The following is a 20,643-nucleotide window of genomic DNA, read 5'->3' as shown; positions in this document are numbered from 1 at the left end:
GTCTCCTCCCTACTCTGTCCCCTGTACTCCCCCAACCTGACATATACACAACAGGGGGGAGTTGGTTCTCCCCTGAGGTCTCCTCACCTCCTCTTTCCTTAGGGTTGGAAAGTGGGGTCAGGGTGCCCCTTGCAACCCAATTCCAATTGCAGAACTCAATCTTCCAACCCTGAACAAAAAAGCCTATTTCTTTGAGGCTGTGCCATCACGAATTTATGTAGCACCCTCAACCCCACCTGCTGCCATAATCTCCAACGTCCATCCTTCTGGTCTCTTGAACCCATTCATTGAGGACTAAGGAGAGAGCAAGCGCGTAAGTTGGCTCCTACCATCTTTCTGGGCGACATCGAAGTCCATGTGGTCAGCCCATCAACAACCTGATGTCTCTTCCCTGATGACACTCTCCTCCACTCCTGACACATATGCCCCTTGGAACTGCAGTGCCTCTGAAACAGTGAACTCGGAACACTGCACTCTGACCACCACTTCCCAGACTTTCGCTCTGGCCCTCAGTTACTCTTTGCTCTTTTGACTTCACCAGGATCCAGCCCTTTGATTTTGCGTCTCTGCATCTGTCTTCACGTCCTCTGGTTCCTCACCTCGGCCGTTTCCCTCCTGCACTATTCTTCCATCGCGCCTGCATCAGTTCCACTGTCTAACCTCTCCATAACTGCGCACCTGGGCTGCTGGGTGCTGCAGCCAGAGACAACCACGTGGACCCGATGACTGAAGCCACGTTAACTCTGTGGTTTTCAGTCTCATCTGGGCTCCCAGGGCTGCCTGGTAATTCCACCATTTCCTGGCTGGCTCTCCCTCTGACCCCTTCTCAGGAGCTTCATCTTGAACCTTCTCAATTCTCCTGAAACCATGAGTTGCCCCACTCCTTAAACTTCACAGAGAAAAGGGAAGTCTTAAGATGGGACCCCCTCTCTTCAACAACCTGGCCCCCAACTGGAGCCTAACCACGTGGTCGGCACTCAGGTATGTGTGGATGGAAACAGTGGGGCTCTGCCTAGCCCCGTTTTCCCAGGGACGGTGTTCTGCCGCTCATTCCGCCCTGCCCCTCCCCAGGGGCGTCAGCCCTTTCCATCAGCACTAAGCGTTCTCAAGCATCTCCATTTCAAAATAACACTCCCTGGAGCAGCTGCCTTCCTCTCTCTTTCCCCCGCCTTAGCCAAACTTCTGTAAAGAGTTGCCTACAGACACTCTCTGCACGTCTTCGCCTTGCATCCACACCCCGATTTACCACCATCTGCCTTCTTCAATCCACTGAAATCACTCTCCTGAATGTCACCAACAGCCTCCTCCCCTGGGACTAAACCCAAAGGGCAGGCTGCGGTGCTCACTTCTCCTTCTTGCCACAGACCACTCTCCCTTGTTATCTTTTCTTTCCTTGATTTTTAAGCTGCTATATTCTCCTGGCTCTTTGACATTTCTGGTTCTTTCTTCTCATTTTCCTTTTATGGGCAGCCTCCTTCTGCCTGTCCTTGAAGTCTGCATTTCTGTTTGATCCCAGGACCAGTCCTCTCCCATCTCTATCTCATCCTCCTGGCCAAGCTAACAAAAATGCATGGCCTTAAACTGTCATCAGAGCTGCCTGGTGGGCCCCGAGCTCTCTGCTGAGAGCCAGGCCCACACACCCACAGCCTACATCTGGGCCTGATGGACCCTACAGACACCTCAGACTCATATTCAAAACCAAATCCACCTCCCATCCACACCCACTCCTCCTGCACAAGCATACTTGCATCGTCTACTTAGATCCTTTTTGTTCCCTGAGGTCTCTGCACATTCCTTCTTCCTGGTTCACACCTTTCTATCCTCTTTAATCTAATTCTCACTCAGTCCTCAGACTCTCAATTTCAGTTTCTCTGGGAGAACTCTCCCGACTTCCCAACTCTAGGTCAGGCAGCTGCCCCATGAACTACTGCAGCATCGTTCACTAGTGCATTGACGTCACGTGATTACAACTGCCTGCTTACTTGTCTGTAACACCAACTGAGCTGTGAGCTTGGGGAGAGCAAGGATGACATCTGTTGAATTTCCAGCACCTAGCATGTACCTGGCACGTGAAAGGTACTACATAAACATGTGGACCAAGTAAACAAATGAACAGTGAAATGTGAAAATGAGATGATCTTCTGAGGTGTTCAACTCTTAAATGCATTATCTAGACATACAGGGTATCACAATATGATGCCTTGTCATTTTATAAACTAAGGTATGCATTTTAATGGAAAATATGCTAAAATAATATAGCAGATATATAGCATTAAAAAGCAAATGCATTTCTTAATCACATTCAAGGAAATTACTATATCGAGATAATCTGTCCCGAGCTCCAAACTTGAAATGATTATATTTATATGGCTGGGTTCAGTTTCAAATGCATGTGTTCCTAGCCACTTTGAGAATCTTTTAAAATTACTTTGAAAAATATCCTCTTTTGAACAGACTTGTCGTTGCCAAGGGGGAGGGAGGTGGAGGAGGGATGGATTGGGAATTTGGGACTAGCAGATGCAAACTATTATATGTAGAAAGGGTAAACAACAAGGTCCTACTGTAAAGCACAGGGAACTATATTCAATATCGTGACAAACCATAATGGAAAAGAATATGAAAAAGAATGTATGTATGTATATATGTGTGTGTGTGTGTGTAACTGAATCACTGCTGTACAGTAGAAATTATTACAACACTGTAAGTCAACTATACTACTTTTTAAAAAAGAAAGCAATGTATCTTCTTTTGTAGTAATTATTTTGAACTCATTTCGGCACACTGAGTTTCTACTTTTCTACCTTAACTACAATTAGGGGGACCAAACCACACACTAAAAATACCACTTTGTGCTCTTATGACACAAGGACATAAACTAACATTTGTAAAGGTCTTGACCTTTGCATGGCAGAATGGCAAATACATTGAAGTCTGGGTCCAAGCAAAAGACACACAATACGATGCAAAACAAAATCTCATTAATATCGCTCTCAGTGTTACAAGAAGGAAGAGAAGGATACACTTGGAGACTGAGACTTTACTGATGGGAAGGAAACATGCTGAAGGACAGCAGTGAATGTGTTCAACAGGCAGACCTTCCATGTCGAAGTCGGCCGCAACCTCCGCGTCTTCACCCAGCAGGGTGGAGCTTGTTGAGGACGGCAAGGGGATGCTGATTTTCTCTAAACTCATTTCTTCTTCCAAAGATTTGATCCAGTCTGGACTCTTTAAAGTAATAGTTATAGTCCGACCCAATAACTAGTTGAGTAAAAGAGATATAAAATAAAAAGTCACTGCATGAAAATTCACTATCTTGGAATAAAGTGCCTGCCTCAGTCATACTACAACAACAGTATAGGCTTAATTCAGCTAGACTCAATTCAACATAACCATTTCACATATACTCTATTTTTAACTAATTTTTTGTTTGGTTTTGGTTTGGTTTTGGTTTTGGTTTTGGGTTTTGGGGGGGGGGGTTTGGCCGTTCCACGCGGGTGGCAGGATCTTAGTTCCCCGACCAGGGATCGAACCCGGACCCCCCCCTGCAGTGGAAGCATGTAGTCCTAACCTGGGAATTTCCCTAACTAGTTTCAAATGTCCCCAATCCTCCCTTTAAAAGCCTGTGTTGCTAAATCTCAGGTCTTCTTTCTTAGGATGCACACAGATTTAAGTTTCCTTTGCTGCAGTAAGTATCTTTCCCTGGCCAGATATAAATTCACTGACAACTCTACTACATAATTTTATACTTCCTATGATTTTGATTCACAGATTAAATAATTGTTCCTACATGAGACAACTAAAGAAAGGACAGTAGAAGATCCTTAAAATACTTTCCCTGTTCATTTGGACCTTCCTAACTTGGTATAATGGTCTTCAAAGGTGCTATACTGTCAAAGTAGTTTCAGCATTTCAAACGTCAGAAGAATATTGAGAGAATTTAAGACCATTTTAAATCTTCAACAAAAGTTAATCATTCTGAAAACAGAAAGATTGGTATCTGTGAAACTGGCACCCTGCCTTTCCTATAAATTTGAGAAGCTTTTAGACAAAAGTATAATCTAAAACAACCAACATATTATAATCAAGTTACACTGTCCTGTGGGTGTATTAAAAAAAATACTTTCCTTACGTGCTATTGACATTAGAATTCTTTGAAGGCATAGGCTGGAGAGGTTGAAAGCTGCTGGCCTGAACAGCACAGCCATGTTTAATAGGAATTTAGTGTTCATCCTGAGCTTCGAAGTCAGAGTCCTAAGAATTAATAATTCTTTACTCACTTATTAGACCAGATCAATTAAATTTCAGAACTTGGCAACAGGCTTCATATGCCATTTGTTACTTTTTAAAGTCAACAGCATTCTTTATATATTCACCAAAGAATACTAACAAGTATTCTTAAGCTTCAGTCACTATAATGGCCATTTAAGAGGCACTTGGGCCTCCCTGGTGGCGCAGTGGTTGAGAGTCCGCCTGCCGATGCAGGGGATACGGGTTCGTGCCCCGGTCTGGGAGGATCCCATATGCCGCGGAGCGGCTGGGCCGGTGAGCCATGGCCGCTGGGCCTGCGCGTCCGGAGCCTGTGCTCCGCAACGGGAGAGGCCACAACAGTGAGAGGCCCGCGTACCGCAAAAAGAAAAAATAAATAAATAAATAAATAAATAAGAGGCACTTCATCAAGAATATCCACTTGGCAGAGATCAGAGCCAAATGAAAAGAAAGAAATTTAGACGACAGAAAAGAAAATGCTCAAGAAGGTCATCCTTTAGGTTTGCCCTGCTTACGCTATATACTTTTTCCAGATTCTCCCCTGGATCGGAAGTGCTCCTATTGATCTTGCGTCTAGAAGATTTCGGGCTGAAACAGTGGTACTAACAAAGATAGACTAGAGGTTTGGAAATGTCTAACTTTCAAAAGGATAAATCAAACCTTATTATGCACTTTCCCAAAACATTATTTTTTCAGAATTTTGAAAATCTTTTAAGGGAGCTAAGGGTGGGTCCTTTCTAAGAGCATAACATACATGACTAGACTTGAGGGTGAGGAACAGAGCTGAAAAGAAGGGAGGAAAAAACCAAACAAGGAAAACGATCAGGGGAAAGACAAAAGAAATATTCAGAAAGGGAATAAGAGCTGACAAAGAATGCCAAACTGAGAGCCGCTCTTAAATATTTACAGCACCATGGGAGAAGGAAGGGCTTTTTAAGATATCAAAGGTAGAACTAAATTTAAAGATCAGTAATTTCCATATGGTGAAGACACAACGAAGTCATAAGGCAAACTGGGAAGAATATCTGCAGCATATTATGAAAAGGGATTAACATCAAGGGAGCTTCAAAAGATGAATACCCCAGGGGAAACATGAGCTAAGGTCACAAACAGCTCCTCAGAGAAGTACAAAACGACCAATAAATTACAAGAGCTAGCAATCAAAATCTTAACACAGAAGTGACATACTACTTCTAGTTTTTCAGACTGTCAAAGTTAAAAGACATCCAATACTGATTAGAATGTTGGATGTCACGTAATCCGAAGCATAATACAACTAGATACATTCTTTCTGAAGAGCAGTTAGCCAACAAGTATCAACATTTACTATGTTAGTATCTTTTTTTTTTTTTTTTTTTTTTTGCGGTACGCGGGCCTCTCACTGTTGTGGCCTCTCCCATTGCGGAGCACAGGCTCCGGACGCGCAGGCTCAGCGGCCATGGCTCGCGGGCCTAGCCGCTCCGCACCATGTGGGATCCTCCCGGACCGGGGCACGAACCTGTGTCCCCTGCATTGGCAGGCAGACTCTCAACCACTGCGCCACCAGGGAAGCCCTATGTTAATATCTTTGTCCTAGCAAATTTACATGTAAGAATTTATCCTAAGGAATAATAGGATAAGCATGCAAAGTTAGAGCATACACAGGGGTTCCCTGGAATGTTGGTTTTAGTAATTAAAAGCTGGAAACAACCTAGATGTCTATTAATAGGAGTTTGGTTAAATAAATTTATATATTTATCCACATAATAAAATTAATGCAGTCATTTAAAATGACATATTTGTTCATATAGAAAGATGTCCATGATATGTATATCTCATTTTTGTTAATATATATGTACATGTATATGTAATCCCATTTGTTTTAATATATATATGCGTATGTGAAGGTTAAGAAAAATTATTTTATAATGGTAGGACCACAAGTGGTCTTTATTATTTCTTCATACTTTTCTGTGTTTCTTAATTTACTTTTGCATGAGCGTATTACTAATGCATTTGGGAAAAACAAGCAAAACGCTACAAAATCTATTTCAAAAGCAATATACACATGGAAATCTTTTTCTGCAAGGAAGTGGAAGTTATGTAACAGAAGAGGTAAATCTTTACCGAGTTGCCTGCTGTTGGAGAAATTAGGCCTGGATTTTAGTCCATCCTATCTAGTGACCATATACTTAGATATACAGGATTTGTCTAAAAGCATTCAGAAAAAACTAATAGACATAGCACTTTACAGGAGTAAAACTATTCCAGGACACTGATGTAAGTTTCCCACAATCAATGACATTTCAAATCGCAGGTTAGGAATATCTCCACTAATTACAAATTTCTAAAATGCCTCAATGGGATGGATTTGGTATCTATGGGAATTATTTTACCTACGCTTGAAAAAGGGACCTGGGTACCACAATCCAAGCCAATAAAACAAGTGCCTTGGAATAATGAGCACATTCCTCCTTTGTTTTCTTGTAAGTGAAGCATTTTCTTCCATTTGCTAGAAATCTTTTCTACTATATAGATGAGCCAGAATATCTATTCCAATTAAAAGTTTTAAAGTTTTATATAAGAAAACATAATAAAATAAAATTTGGTAGTAAACATGTTTTCTTCTTAGTCTATATCAATGATTAACATCTCTAGGGAGGGACCAAAATAATCCTAAATTAGTCTGCAATCTAGTCTAAATAATAAATATTAAAGCACAACACTAGGTCTTTTATCCTCCTGAACTGGAAATACATTTAGATAATTTGCTGCATGTCTCTAAAAATACAATCTTCAGACACTTAATTACAGAATGGTTTAGACTCAAGAAATGCTACCTTACCTCTTTACCATTCAGGCTCAGAACACTCAAGGCAGAGCTTCCCTCCAAAAATGTAACCCACATTTTATCTTCTACAAATCTTTAAGGAAGGGAAAAACAAACAACAAAAAACCCCATAATTAATACATAAGGCATAACTAGCCCAATGACTAGTCCAATGATTATTGATTAACTAGGGCTTATAGAGGCCAGGAAGTAAGAGCGAGAGCAGCAGGGCCAGCGGTGACCTGGAGAGGGCACTCTTTCCCTAAAAGCATTCAAATTCCAATCTCTTTCCAATGCTTCGTTACTAAAACAGCCTGCGGAAGACATGGACCGGTGGACCTCCAAGTGTGATGCCTGCTAATCCAATCCTTCATCTCGTGGACAAGGAGAAAAAGGGCCAGATGTGAAGTGGCTTGTTCAAAGTGACCCTATGAGAATAAAATACAGGGCTAGGACCCAATTCTCCTGACCCTGTAGTCCAGTATTATGTATTTTCACTGTCTCAGTGACTTTCCTGAAGCAAACTTCCTTTGACCAAGAAAGAAGACAGGGAGTTGTCACACACACACAAAAAAAATTGACATCAGTCAATCAATCAATCAGACTGGCCCCAAGGAGCCTTAGATTATGGTCCTTGTTTTTATTCAATGACAGGCATTTAACCCTCTTGAGACTTCAAAGGCCTGTGCTATAATTCTAAGTTTATAGTTTTGAAATAAGAAACCCCCAAAAGGAAAAATAAAAAGGACACCAGAACAAGCTCTGAAGGAGATGGTCACTGATACGTAGTAATGCTATCATGAAAAAAGAAAACAAATTATAACATTATCAGTCTTATTTACAGAAACAATTTTACCAGTTGAACTACTCCCAACTGTATAAATCAAGTTCAGAAATCCTTGCAGACTTTTCAGATGAGAGACAGTAAACCATGTACATGCGCACATACCCACATACACACAAAACATAGGTAAGAGACTCAGTTTCTTTGGCGTAAAGTTACTAAATTGCAGGATGCTGCCATTTGAAAGACACAGGGACATCCTTCCTACCTAAAGACTACGAAGGGGATCTTTTTCAAATCGTTGGCAACGGACCAGATCCGTCCTCCAAAGGTTATAATCACTACCAAAAGGCTGCATTTACGCTGCACCAGTCTCCCCCACGCCAAACCCCATTTGTTCTCTGATAGTGGTACCAAAGCGTTTGTGGCCATGTGGCAGGGCTAATTTCTTGGTCCTATCCTTACTTGGCAATGTGCCCCCTATACATTTTGAACTTTAGCAAGAGATTCTGGTTCTGATATCCATGGATTTATGTACGACCTTTTAGAAGCTGTACTTTCCTCCTTTTTTTCACTCACGAGGATAAAAGCTTCTAGACTTTTCCCCCAACTAATATAAGTATCTAAATTTGCCCCATCTACATTTCCAGGGGACCTCTTACTTACATATAAAGACCTCACTCATTCCCAATGGTTGCCTTATTCCAGAGCAAAAAGTGATGATCAGTTTAGCCTACCAGTGACAGGAGTCCTGCCCTTGTTTACTTTCATCGTCTGCTTTTTCTGTTCTAACTTGGTTGTCTACGGTGTAACAACCAGAATATTCCAGGCGAGGAGGCACAGCATGGTTTTATAATGCTAGGATAATGCCTTGTTTTGTTACCAATACTTTTTCCAATGATAACAAGCATTTGGGGGAAAGTTTTCAGCTCCACTTTAACACCAAGTTCTTTAGAGACTAGGATAAAGGCAGAACTTTGGGTTCTCTCTGGCCCAGTGCAATATTTTAACTTGCTCAAAAGGGCATTTATCTGCTACTGTGCTGCCACTCACACAGTCCATGTGATGCTCCCGGTGGTTTGGCATTTCTGTACTTGGCAAAGCTTACCGTCATCTGGAGATTTCACCATGTACTTGCTAGAGTCTTAAGATCTCTAGACATTTTTTGTTTCATTTTAAACCTTTGGGGTAGATCCTTGTCAAAAGATTTCAGGTTAAGTCTAAATACAATTTCCTCTCTATTTGCCCATTTACTCTCAGAAAGGAGAGTAAGGTTTCCCAGGCATGTTTCTCACTCCAGAAGAAACTATCCCATCTTCATTCTGTGGAGTATTCTGTTCAGCCTCTAGGAAAGCCATTACACACATGCTGATCTTCCCTAGATGCCAAACAGGAATCGGGTCTTCCATTTGTCCTCTGCTCTGCCACAGCACCTAATATAGAGATTTGCCCACTAAATAGCTATAAAACATCCCTAAATAAACAGATGAACAGCACAGAAAGGAATGTGATAGTACCTCTTCCCTATGGAATTCAATACATGTTATTCAGTCTCTCAAGATTGCTGGGCATTTGGAATAGGCCGTTTTTTTTTAAACCACACAAGAGGCATCTGGTTCTGCAAAAGGCAGATGGTTAAGTCAGTGATGGAAACCAAGATGGGAAAGAATGACTCCTGACTATTCACCTGGCAGGGCTGCTCCTCCATCAGATGGAAATTAAACGACTTAAAATTACAGAAAACATCAAAGGTCTTAAACCGAGGGCAGAAAAGTCACTCCGCTTTACTCCCATCACTCCTTAAAAAAATGAAATATCAATCACATGTTCATTCTTCCGTAGGGCTTACATGTTATAGTGTATAGGAATCTCGAGAGAACACATCTAAGTGTGCACCTATTCTTGTCATCAATTGTTCATATAAAGTTTTACTACTCAACTTTAAACTTTCTAAGTAGCAAGTCCAGTTTCAAAACCTATGAGCTCTTTGAATAATATTTCTATAGTATGATTCGCCTTTAGTTCAGAAATACAAATACTCATATGCTATTCAAATACTAAATAAAGTGATTTCTAACACAGAAAATATTATTTACAAATCATGAGCTGCTTTTGGACAATAAATATTTTACTTACCTTATGAGTATAACTTCACCAAAATTTGTAAACTGTTGCAGAAGTTCATCAATCAAAGCATCATCGAAAAAATTATTTTCTGGTAGAGAACTTTTGATTGAGACCAACACTGTACCATCTGGTGGACCCTGAACGGCAATTACTTCTTTATAAATGTTCTGCCTCTCTTCAGCTTCCACTTCAAATATATCGATATCAATCAGGGCAACGACAGGCCTTAGGCATAAAGGAAGGAAGATGTGTTAGGAACGTTTAAGGAAGGATGTATTTCAAACAAATTTCAAGCACGATTAGGAATACAGAGACTGTTTAAACCTATGGTCAGAAGTCTTCAGCTCGGCCCTTCCGTAGTGCAGCAAAGTGCCAGGAGTCCACGTGTAGAGGATTTTGCTTCCATCTTGGAAACTAGCATTTAGGAGATCTAAATCTTCAGCTGCAGTCAGAATAAAACAAAACATAAGAGAAGCCACCTGAGCATGATCAATCATGTGGAGCTCCTTCATTTCACTGGCTTCAGTTGTCTGAGGCTGGGAAGCCAGACACACTTGGTAATAGGGAGGAAGTCTAGACACCATTAAGTTAAAAAGGTTTCTTGGTGAGGTTATCATATTATGCTTTACTTAGTTAAAATTAAGATGAGCCTTTACTCTGAGGCTACTTAAAGGCCTGTGACCAGATAGTGTTTCAAAAATAATTGAACAGACAAGTAGCAGTTCAAAATATCTGCAAACCACTTGAGTTATTCAAATTAGAAATCTTAACTAGCATTCAGTTGACAATTCCCTAAAAACGTTTCCCTGCTTCTCTTTGTATGACACTACATCACTGAAAGAAAAGAGATTGAAAAATTAAAGTATTACAAGCAGGCCTGAGAATTTTTTTTAAGTTTTATATTTAAGTTGAATTTACTTTATTCTAGATAACCTGTGTTGAAAAAAAAAAGTAGTCCTCCTCGCCTTATTCGATGTTTATATCATTCCCTTCCTCCTTGTAAAACTTGCACCAGCTCACTTAAATGAAGAAGTCCATTTCCCAACCGTCCCAACCTGATCTATCAAAAGGCCATTTCCTTCTTCTCCAGAGGACACGGTCTGTCCAGGCAGGGGTGCGGCACTTTTCACTGGTGTCGTAGTCATCAGAAAACAAATCATATTTATATGTTGGAGCAAAGGTTACTTTTCCTTCTAAAAATCCTCTAAAAATCTAAAATAAACATACATAAAGTAAGTTATTCGAAAAGGCAAAAACGTTCTGTTTTCATTCAGGCAGCCATGCATTAAATGTCTATTATGTGCTGGAGTCTCATGAAATTTATGTGCCTCTGATGAACACTTCTAACTGAATGGAACAGAGCTTAAGAAAAAATAACCCAAGACGTGGGCTTTATCATGCCACTTGTCTGACATTTGATTAAGCAAAGTACAAAAACGTGAACAATGGAATTCCACCAGACTTTTGAGCTACATGACACATTTAGAACTGTATGGGATTTTGGAAATCAGATAGTTTGATGTCTTATTCTCAAATGAGGAACTGGGGCCTAAGAAGGTTACATGGTATCCATCAGAATTTATTGGGGCCTAAGAAGGTTACATGGTATCCATCAGAATTTAAGTCTGATGACCAGAAAGATACCATATCCAGTGGCTTCAATCACCTCTTCTTAAAAAAATTTTTTTTAAATAAATTCTTCCAACTTTTGTGGTCACAAGTTTTTAGAGCTAAGTCTCAAAAAGGCAGATGATATGAGAAACAACAACATCAAAATAAAGCAAATTACCATAGGATCTTAAAGCCAAAAAGCTCTAGCCCTGACAAGTAAGATTCTAAATTTGCTATTACTGAAAGAAAAAATGTATATTCTTCTACTTGAAAGTGAATCTTATGGAGACACAATATATTTTTCCTCCTGGAAATTATTATGAGTTTTCCTTTCCTTTTCTTTTTTTAAAAGACAAGGCAATTTTCTATCTGTTAAACTATAGATATATATTTACTAAGTATAAAAAGACTCCAAGAGGTTAAAAAAAAAAAAAAAGCAACACTTTAAGGAAAGTATGTTTTCATAATCAAAGGTCCCCTTCTTCCCAATGCAAGTATCTTAAGTATGTATCTACCTGTCCAGCATTTTTCTGGTTGATAAGCTGATCTCCGGCTATAAGAGAATCCCAATTTTGCTGTCTTATGAGCTCTTTCACTTCTTCATTAGGAAGGTCGATTCGGTAGTTGAAATCACCACACCAAAATACGTAGTCATGGGAGAACAGCATCCTCCCCTGGAAGCAAAGAGAGAATTTTAAACAATCAATTAAAAAAATGTTTTACAACTTTTTCTTTGCCTCACCCCTGCCATGTCCGATTTACTTAACCCCACAGTAATTACAAATGAAGTATCTAATATTCAGGTGAACAATGCTGACATTTCTAGGAACTACCTTAAATTTTCAAAAACTGATATAGAATTTGCGGTAAATTGAAACACATTTCAAAGCATCCTCTTCAAAAACAAGCAGCAAGAGTTTACCATTGGAAAACTCAACTTCCGCGCTATTTCCACAAAATCTTCATTTCGTTCTTTGACCTGCGATTGTCCTGCAGCAAAGTGGCTGCAGACGAAGCAGAGGCTTGTGGTGTGGAACAGCATTCGTATTGCGACCGCTCCCTTATTTCCAGTTGCGCCTCCCATTCCAGTCTTCACAGTATCAACTGCAACATCCCTTTAAAAGGAAGAATTCTAAATCAAAGATCAGAAATTCCAATAGTTCCGTGTGCATAAGAAAATAGGAATGTCTGTTACATAATTACAACATTACACATTGTGGGGCACTTTGAGGGCAAGCCTGTGAAAGAGTACAGTGAAACTATTAGTGATTCTTTACTCAAGAACACATTTAAATAGAGTTACGATATGATCCAGGGATCCCACTCCTGGGCATATATTGGGAGAAAACTATAATTCTAAAAGACACATGCACGCCAATGTTCATTGCAGCACTATTTACAATAGCCAAGATATGGAAGCAACCTAAATGTCCATCCACAGACGAATGGATAAAGAAGATGTGGTACAGGGACTTCCCTGGTGGTGCAGTGGTTAAGAATCCGCCTGCCAATGCAGGGGACACAGGTTTGAGACCTGGTCCAGGAAGATCCCACATGCCGCAGAGCAACTAAGCCTGTACGCCACAACTAATGAGCCCGCGTGCCGCAACTACTGAGGCCCACGCGCCTAGAGCCTGTGCTCCGCAACAAGAGAAGCCACCACATGAGAAGCCCGTGCACCACAACAAAGACCCAATGCAGCCATAAATAAATAAATGATTTTTAAATAAATAAATTTAAATCTTCAGAAAAGTTTAAAAAAGAGAGTAAGTACTACTTTATAAACAAAAAAGAAAAAGAAAAGAAAAGAAGATGTGGTATATATATACAATGGAACACTACTCAGCCACAAAAAAGAATGAAATAATGCCATTTGTGGCAACATGAATAGACCTAGAGACTGTCACACTAAGTGAAAGAAGTCAGAGAAAGACAAATACCATATCACTTATAAGCAAATGAACTTATTTACAAAACAGAAGTAGACCCACAGACACAGAACACAAATTTATGGTTACCAAAGGAGAAGGGGGGTGGTAGGAGGGATAAATTAAGAGTTTGGGATTAACATATACACACTACTATATATAAAATAGATAACTAATAAGGGCCTAGTATATAGCACAGGGAACTCTACTCAATACTCTGTAATGGCCTATATGAGAAAAGAAGCTAAAAAAGAGTGGATATATGTATATGTATAACTGATTCACTTTTCTGTACACCTGAAACTAACACAACATTGCAAGTTAAACCCCAATAAAAATTTTTTTTAATAATAAAATAAAATGAAACATAACCAACAAGGACCTACTGTATAGCACAGGAAACTATACCCAACATTTTGTAACAACCTATTAGGGAAAAGAATCTGTAAAAGAATAGATATATATACAAATGTATAACTGAATCACTTTGCTGTACACCTGAAACTAACAAAACATTGTAAATCAACTATATTTCAATTTAAAAAAAAAAGCACATTTAAAAACAAGAACCATGAACAAGTGTTTCTCTGAAGCCACAAACATGACAGGCCTTTTTATTATCTGATGTTAGGAAGCAGCCTTAGGAGAGCGATCTGTTTACTGACCTGATGAATGGAGCATGTTGTGGTCTGATAAAAACAAACAGACAGACGCCCACCAACTGCTCGGAGGCTAGCAGCACATACTTGTTGTCTCTGGAGATGGTCTTCTGAAGTTCCACGGCCCAGAGCTTCTGATTTGTTGTGCTAACAGAAAATATTAAAAAGGGAATCTTCAAAAGGATGGTGACAGTAATATAGCCTGTTTTATAAGCCAGTTGTCAATAATACCTTTATATGCCCACATTTAATAAAACTACTGACGTCACGAAATCCACAACAACAGTGAAGTCTTTATGCAGGCTGGGCTTTTTTGTTTGTTTCCTTTAAAAAGGAAAACCCAAAATTTAGCCAGAAGAACACCCACACTTCAAAGTCTATCCTATTACTCCTTTACAAAGAAAATATGAGCTTACTGATTAAATGAGTGCTCACCATGTGAGTAATCTCAAGCTTGTACACTTTATTTTTTCCTTAGTATTCATTGGGATAACAGAGAAGAACATGCTTCCAGATACATTCCCCCCCTTTTTCTTATTTTTATGGGTTATATCTTAAAAAAAACTTATAATGGAAAATTTTAAACATCCACAAAAGAGGTAATCATAAAATAAACCACCATATACCCATTATCCAGCTTCAACAATTATCAACGTTTTGCCCATCATTCTTCTTCCATATCCCCTCCCCTTTTTTTTAAACCTGAAATATTTTAACCCAAATATGAGATATAGGCCATTTCACCCAGAAACACTTTGGTATGCACCTGTAAATGCAACAGGACATTTTCATTTTTGCATAGTCACAATGCCATTATCACACTCAAATATTAATGATTCTTTAATATCATCTAATACTCAGTTCATATTTAAATTTCCCTGATTATCTAAAAAAAACTCTTCTTACAGTTGGTTTCTTTAAAACAGGGTCCAAATAAGGTCCACACATTGCATTTGCTTGTCTCTTAATCTCTCTTAATCTTTAGCAGTCTCTCAGCTCACCCAACCCTCTTTTTAACGCTATTTATTTTTTAAGAAGCTGGGCTATTTGTCTGTAAAATGTTTAACAGTCTGGATTTGTCTGATGTGTCTTCATGGTACCTTGTCCCTCTGTCAGCTTTGTTTTAAACTGGTTACTCTAGAAGCTTGATTAAGAAACATTCAATTTTATTGATTTGTTTGGCAAAAATAACCTCACAGGTGGTATAGTTACCCTCGCATCATAGCAGGAACTAATCTGTCATATTACACCTGATAGGCTGTTAGGACCGTGACAATTGACTCGTTGTAATAAAAAGTTCCTCCACTGATCCTTCTTCTAAGGTTTTAACATTGACTGATGATCATTGCCTAGATCCATTATTTCATTAGGGGTTAAACATGTTGACTTCATAATTTCAGCATTCCATGGGCATTTGTAATAAGTTGGAATTCTTCTATCAACAACTTCTCTCTTATCAACTATTCAGTTATTCTGAAACACAGTTCGTATAAAGAAGGTAGCAAAAATGCTTGAGTCTTTCTCCTTATACATTTTCAGAGTATTAAGTTTGTGCCCAAGAACCTCCAATGGTGAGCAAAAACAATCTTCTCGTAGTTCCAGGTCATACAAATGATAAACGGTAATTCAGAATACAACCTCACATCCACCCATTTCATCTATCTAACACTATGCCATACTGCCTCCAAAATACAAATTCAGAGCACGGATTCCCTACCAACTCCACCACTAAGACTTGGATTCTGAAAACAGAACGACAGCTTTCATCCCTTTCTTCAGCTCTCTCAATGAACCCTGATCACTCCATTCCAAACCACACACACACTTCCCCACCTCCACATGCCCGATCCCCTGACCTCTACCTATCTACTTTCGGTTGCACCTACCGTCTTCTAACATGCTATATAACTTACTTATTCGAGTTGTTTATTGTCTGTCTCCTCCACTAGAAAAGAAGGTCCACACAGGTAGGGATATTTGTCTGTTTTATTCATTGATGTATCTTTAGTACTTAGGGTAGGTGCTCTGTAGATACTGGTTAAACATATGAATGAATAATCACCATTTTCATTAAAGAATAATTTGATTAATCTCTACTTAGACCAACGACTGAACAATGTGTTTGGTACTGGGAGCCCTCAGAATATGTTCTGTTTTAAGACCTGAATCTGTATTTTCAGGAAAGAGTCAAACAGCAAAATGAATGAAGTCGGAGTTCTTTTCTACTTCCCTGTATAAACTGTTATTCACTTTAGCTAAGAAGAAAGTTGTCATTTTCAAGACTGATGACTATAATACCATACTATTTCAGCCCATAATTTTATTCTGAAAATTTTTTTTAAAAAGTCACAAAAGAGGACTTCCCTGGTGGCACAGTGGTTAAGAATCCGCCTGCCAATTCAGGGAACATGGGTTCGAGCCCTGGTCCGGGAAGACCCCACATGCCGTGGAGCAACTAAGCCCGTGCGCCACAACTACTGAGCCTGCGCTCTAGAGCCCGCGAGCCACAACTACTGAAGCCTGCATGCCTAGAGCCCATGCTCCACAACAAGAGAAGCCACCGCAATAAGAAGCCCGCGCACCGCAACGAAGAGTAGTCCCCGCTCACTGCAACTAGAGAAAAGCCCGCGCTCAGCAACAAGGACCCAACACAGCCAAAAATAAAATAAATAAATAAATAAAATTTAAAAAAGAAAAAGATTCTTTAAAAAAAAAAGTCACAAAAGATGGGCAACTACTCAACTTTTAAAGCAAGCATCATTTCTTTTTTTTTTTAATTAATTAATTTATTTTTTTAATTAGTTTCTGCTTTATAACAAAGTGAATCAGTCATACATATACATCTGTTCCCACATCCCTTCCCTCATGCATCTCCCTCCCTCCCACCCTCCCCATCCCACCCCTCCAGGCGGTCACAAAGCACCGAGCTGATCTCCCTGTGCTCTGCGGCTGCTTCCCACTATCTATCTACCTTACGTTTGGTAGTGTATATATGTCCATGCCTCTCTTTCGCTTTGTCACAGCTTACCCTTCCCCCTCCCCATATCCTCAAGTCCATTCTCAGGTAGGTCTGTGTCTTTATTCCCATTTTGCCCCTAGGTTCTTCATGACATTTTTTTTTTTTAATTCCGTATATATGTGTTAGCATACGGTATTTGTCTTTCTCTTTCTAACTTCACTCTGTATGACAGACTCTAGGTCTATCCACCTCATTACAAATAGCTCAGTTTCGTTTCTTTTTATGGCTGAGTAATATTCCATTGTATATATGTGCCACATCTTCTTTATCCATTCATCCGATGATGGACACTTAGGTTGTTTCCAGCTCCGGGCTATTGTGAATAGAGCTGCAATGAACATTTTGGTACATGTCTCTTTTTGAATTATGGTTTTCTCAGGGTATATGCCCAGTAGTGGGATTGCTGGGTCATATGGTAGTTCTATTTGTAGTTTTTTAAGGAACCTCCATACCGTTCTCCATAGTGGCTGTACCAATTCACATTCCCACCAGCAGTGCAAGAGTGTTCCCTTTTCTCCACACCCTCTCCAGCATTTATTGTTTCTAGATTTCTTGATGATGGCCATTCTGACTGGTGTGAGATGATATCTCATTGTAGTTTTGATTTGCATTTCTCTAATGATTAATGATGTTGAGCATTCTTTCATGTGTTTGTTGGCAGTCTGTATATCTTCTTTGGAGAAATGCCTATTTAAGTCTTCTGCCCATTTTTGGATTGGGTTGTCTGTTTTTTTGCTATTGAGCTGCATGAGCTGTTTATAAATTTTGGAGATTAATCCTTTGTCAGTTGCTTCATTTGCAAATATTTTCTCCCATTCTGAGGGTTGTCTTTTGGTCTTCTTTATGGTTTCCTTTGCTGTGCAAAAGCTTTGAAGTTTCATTAGGTCCCATTTGTTTATCTTTGTTTTTATTTCCATTTCTCTAGGAGGTGGGTCCAAAAGGATCTTGCTGTGATTTATGTCATAGAGTGTTCTACCTATGTTTTCCTCTAAGAGTTTGATAGTTTCTGGCCTTACATTTAAGTCTTTAATCCATTTTGAGCTTATTTTTGTGTATGGTGCTAGGGAATGATCTAATCTCAAACTTTTACATGTCTAGGAATAAACCTACCTAAGGAGACAAAAGACCTGTATGCAGAAAACTATAAGACACTGATGAAAGAAATTAAAGATGATACAAATAGATGGAGAGATATACCATGCTCCTGGATTGGAAGAATCAATATTGTGAAAATGACTCTACTACCCAAAGCAATCTACAGATTCAATGCAATCCCTATCAAACTACCAATGGCATTTTTCACAGAACTAGAACAAAAAATTTCAAAATTTGTTTGGAAAAACAAAAGGCCCCGAATAGCTAAAGCAATCTTGAGAACGAAAAACGGAGCTGGAGGAATCAGGCTCCCTGACTTCAGACTATACTACAAAGCTACAGTAATTAAGACAGTCTGGTACTGGCATAAAAACAGAAAGATAGATCAGTGGATCAGGATAGAAAGCCCAGAGATAAACCCACGCACATATGGCCAACTTATCTTTGATAAAGGAGCCAGGAATGTACAGTGGAGAAAGGACAGCCTCTTCAATAAGTGGTGCTGGGAAAGCATCATTTCTTAAAATAAAACACTGAAGCTTTCAATTTCACTAAAATAATCTGTATTTGTAATAACACTTCAGAACATCAGTTCTCTGCTGTGGTCAGGGAACATCCCTGGGGATCCCTAAAACCCATGAGGTTGAAAACTGTCTCCCTAATATCGCTGAGATTGCCTTTTTCACTGTATTGACATTTGCATGATGGTGCAAAAACAGTAAGTAAAAGTGCTGATGTCTTAGCAGGAATCCAGGCACCAAACTGTACTAGTATTCCTTATAATCTTTACCCCCATGCACTCACAGTTTAAAAAAATGCCATTCCACCTAAGAATATCCTGATGAAGCAGTAAACATTATTAATTCTGTCAAAGCTCAATCCTTGAGTCCCATCTTTATAGTATTCTGTGTGATGAATGGATAATACACATCAAGCACTTCTGCTGCATACTGAATGCATACACCATGGTTGTTTCAGAGAAAAGCACCTGATAGTTTGAGTTCAGAGCTGAAATGCCCCTTTTTTCATAGAATATAAGAAAGAACGAGTGACAGACTATGGTTATTCAGATTTAGATTATTTGGCAAACAGTTTTTCAGCCAAGTCTGTGTTTTCAAGGGAAAAAAAAAATAGCATCTATTTCCAATGATAAAATTTATGTTTTCAAGCAAAAATTAGAATCTTGATAAACCTGTATCTGCTACTCTGATCTTGACAGCTTCCACATACTTGAAGAATTTGCTGATGAGATGAGTGATGAAATTAACCAATATAATGTTTAATATTGTATAATGAAATGGGTCAAAATTTGGAAGATCTACATAACTCAATGAACTAATATGTTCCAAATGACCAACACATGATGTTTCAAAATCATGCAAGGGTAAAAGATAGACCAATGTTTTAATATAACTGAGCACAAAAAGGTCATCGCTATGGTTTCAGATTCCACACTGCAACTAAACTTTGGGAAACTATTTGTTAAGTGGTATCAGAGAAGAAATGATCTGAAAAGGCTATTAAGATGTTTAGGTTTCCAGCTACATATTTATGTGATTTTCTTCATATAATTCAACCAAAACAACATATTGCAACAGACTAATGCAGAAGTAGATGTGAGAATACAGCCGTCTTAAGCCAGATTCTATAGACATTTGCAAAACTATCAATGCCATCCTTCTCAGTAAATTTTTGTTTTGGAAAACAGCTACTTTTCAGGAAGAAAATGTGTTACTTATGTTAACACGTAATGAGTTTATTATCACTGTTATTTTTAAATGAATTAAATGTTTTAAAGTTTTCATTTTTAACTTCTAATGTGATACATATCAAGAGATAAAACTCACATAAATAAAAGTTCTTTAAGATTTTCAATACGTTTAAGAGTGTAGAAAGACCTGAAACCAAAATGTTTGAGAACTGCTATTTTATAGTTTAAACAGCATCTTCACATATATTCTCTCAATCTATCCTTGTAACAAGTTCTTAGTTATCTGCTCCCCATGTCCATCAACTAGAAAGTTTCCCTGTGTGTTACCTGGCTGGCTTACCTTGCATTCACAATGTTTCCAGCATTCAACTCTACCATTTCCTCAAAACCAATGGCAAATATATCAGTTGGTTTACTTCTTTTATCTACAATGAAGCATCCAGGAGAGACTTTTAAGAGATGGCCTTAGTTAAATGGCAACTCCCCTACCCCCCAACACAACTAAGATAACATCAGATCTCATAAAAGTCCATTTTTGTGTTTCAAGTTTAACCAAATTCAAATTAAAGGCAAAACCCCCTGAGGGGGACAAAATTACTTTCCATTTAGTTTCTATTTAGGTGACCTATGTTTG

General features: G+C 39.0%; 1 protein-coding gene across 5 annotated transcripts in view; it reads right to left on the bottom strand.

Annotated features, from left to right (window-relative positions):
- Positions 1 to 20,643, bottom strand: part of SYNJ1 (synaptojanin 1) — an 89,746-nt gene that overhangs the window by 17,289 nt on the left and 51,814 nt on the right. For all 5 annotated transcript variants that reach the window (XM_081235706.1, XM_081235707.1, XM_081235708.1 and 2 more), the window contains 9 exons: positions 20,350 to 20,434; positions 14,191 to 14,331; positions 12,520 to 12,712; positions 12,113 to 12,271; positions 11,042 to 11,198; positions 10,311 to 10,428; positions 9,996 to 10,211; positions 7,091 to 7,169; positions 3,096 to 3,258 (listed from right to left, as the gene is read on the bottom strand). In XM_081235706.1, coding sequence (XP_081091832.1) covers positions 3,096 to 3,258; positions 7,091 to 7,169; positions 9,996 to 10,211; positions 10,311 to 10,428; positions 11,042 to 11,198; positions 12,113 to 12,271; positions 12,520 to 12,712; positions 14,191 to 14,331; positions 20,350 to 20,434 — 1,311 coding nt within the window. The remainder of the gene's footprint in view (positions 1 to 3,095; positions 3,259 to 7,090; positions 7,170 to 9,995; positions 10,212 to 10,310; positions 10,429 to 11,041; positions 11,199 to 12,112; positions 12,272 to 12,519; positions 12,713 to 14,190; positions 14,332 to 20,349; positions 20,435 to 20,643) is intronic.

The sequence above is a fragment of the Mesoplodon bidens genome, assembly GCF_964165515.1.
Source record: "Mesoplodon bidens genome assembly, chromosome: 5".
NCBI lineage: Eukaryota > Metazoa > Chordata > Mammalia > Artiodactyla > Ziphiidae > Mesoplodon > Mesoplodon bidens.
This window is presented reverse-complemented; position numbering and strand designations above follow the sequence as displayed.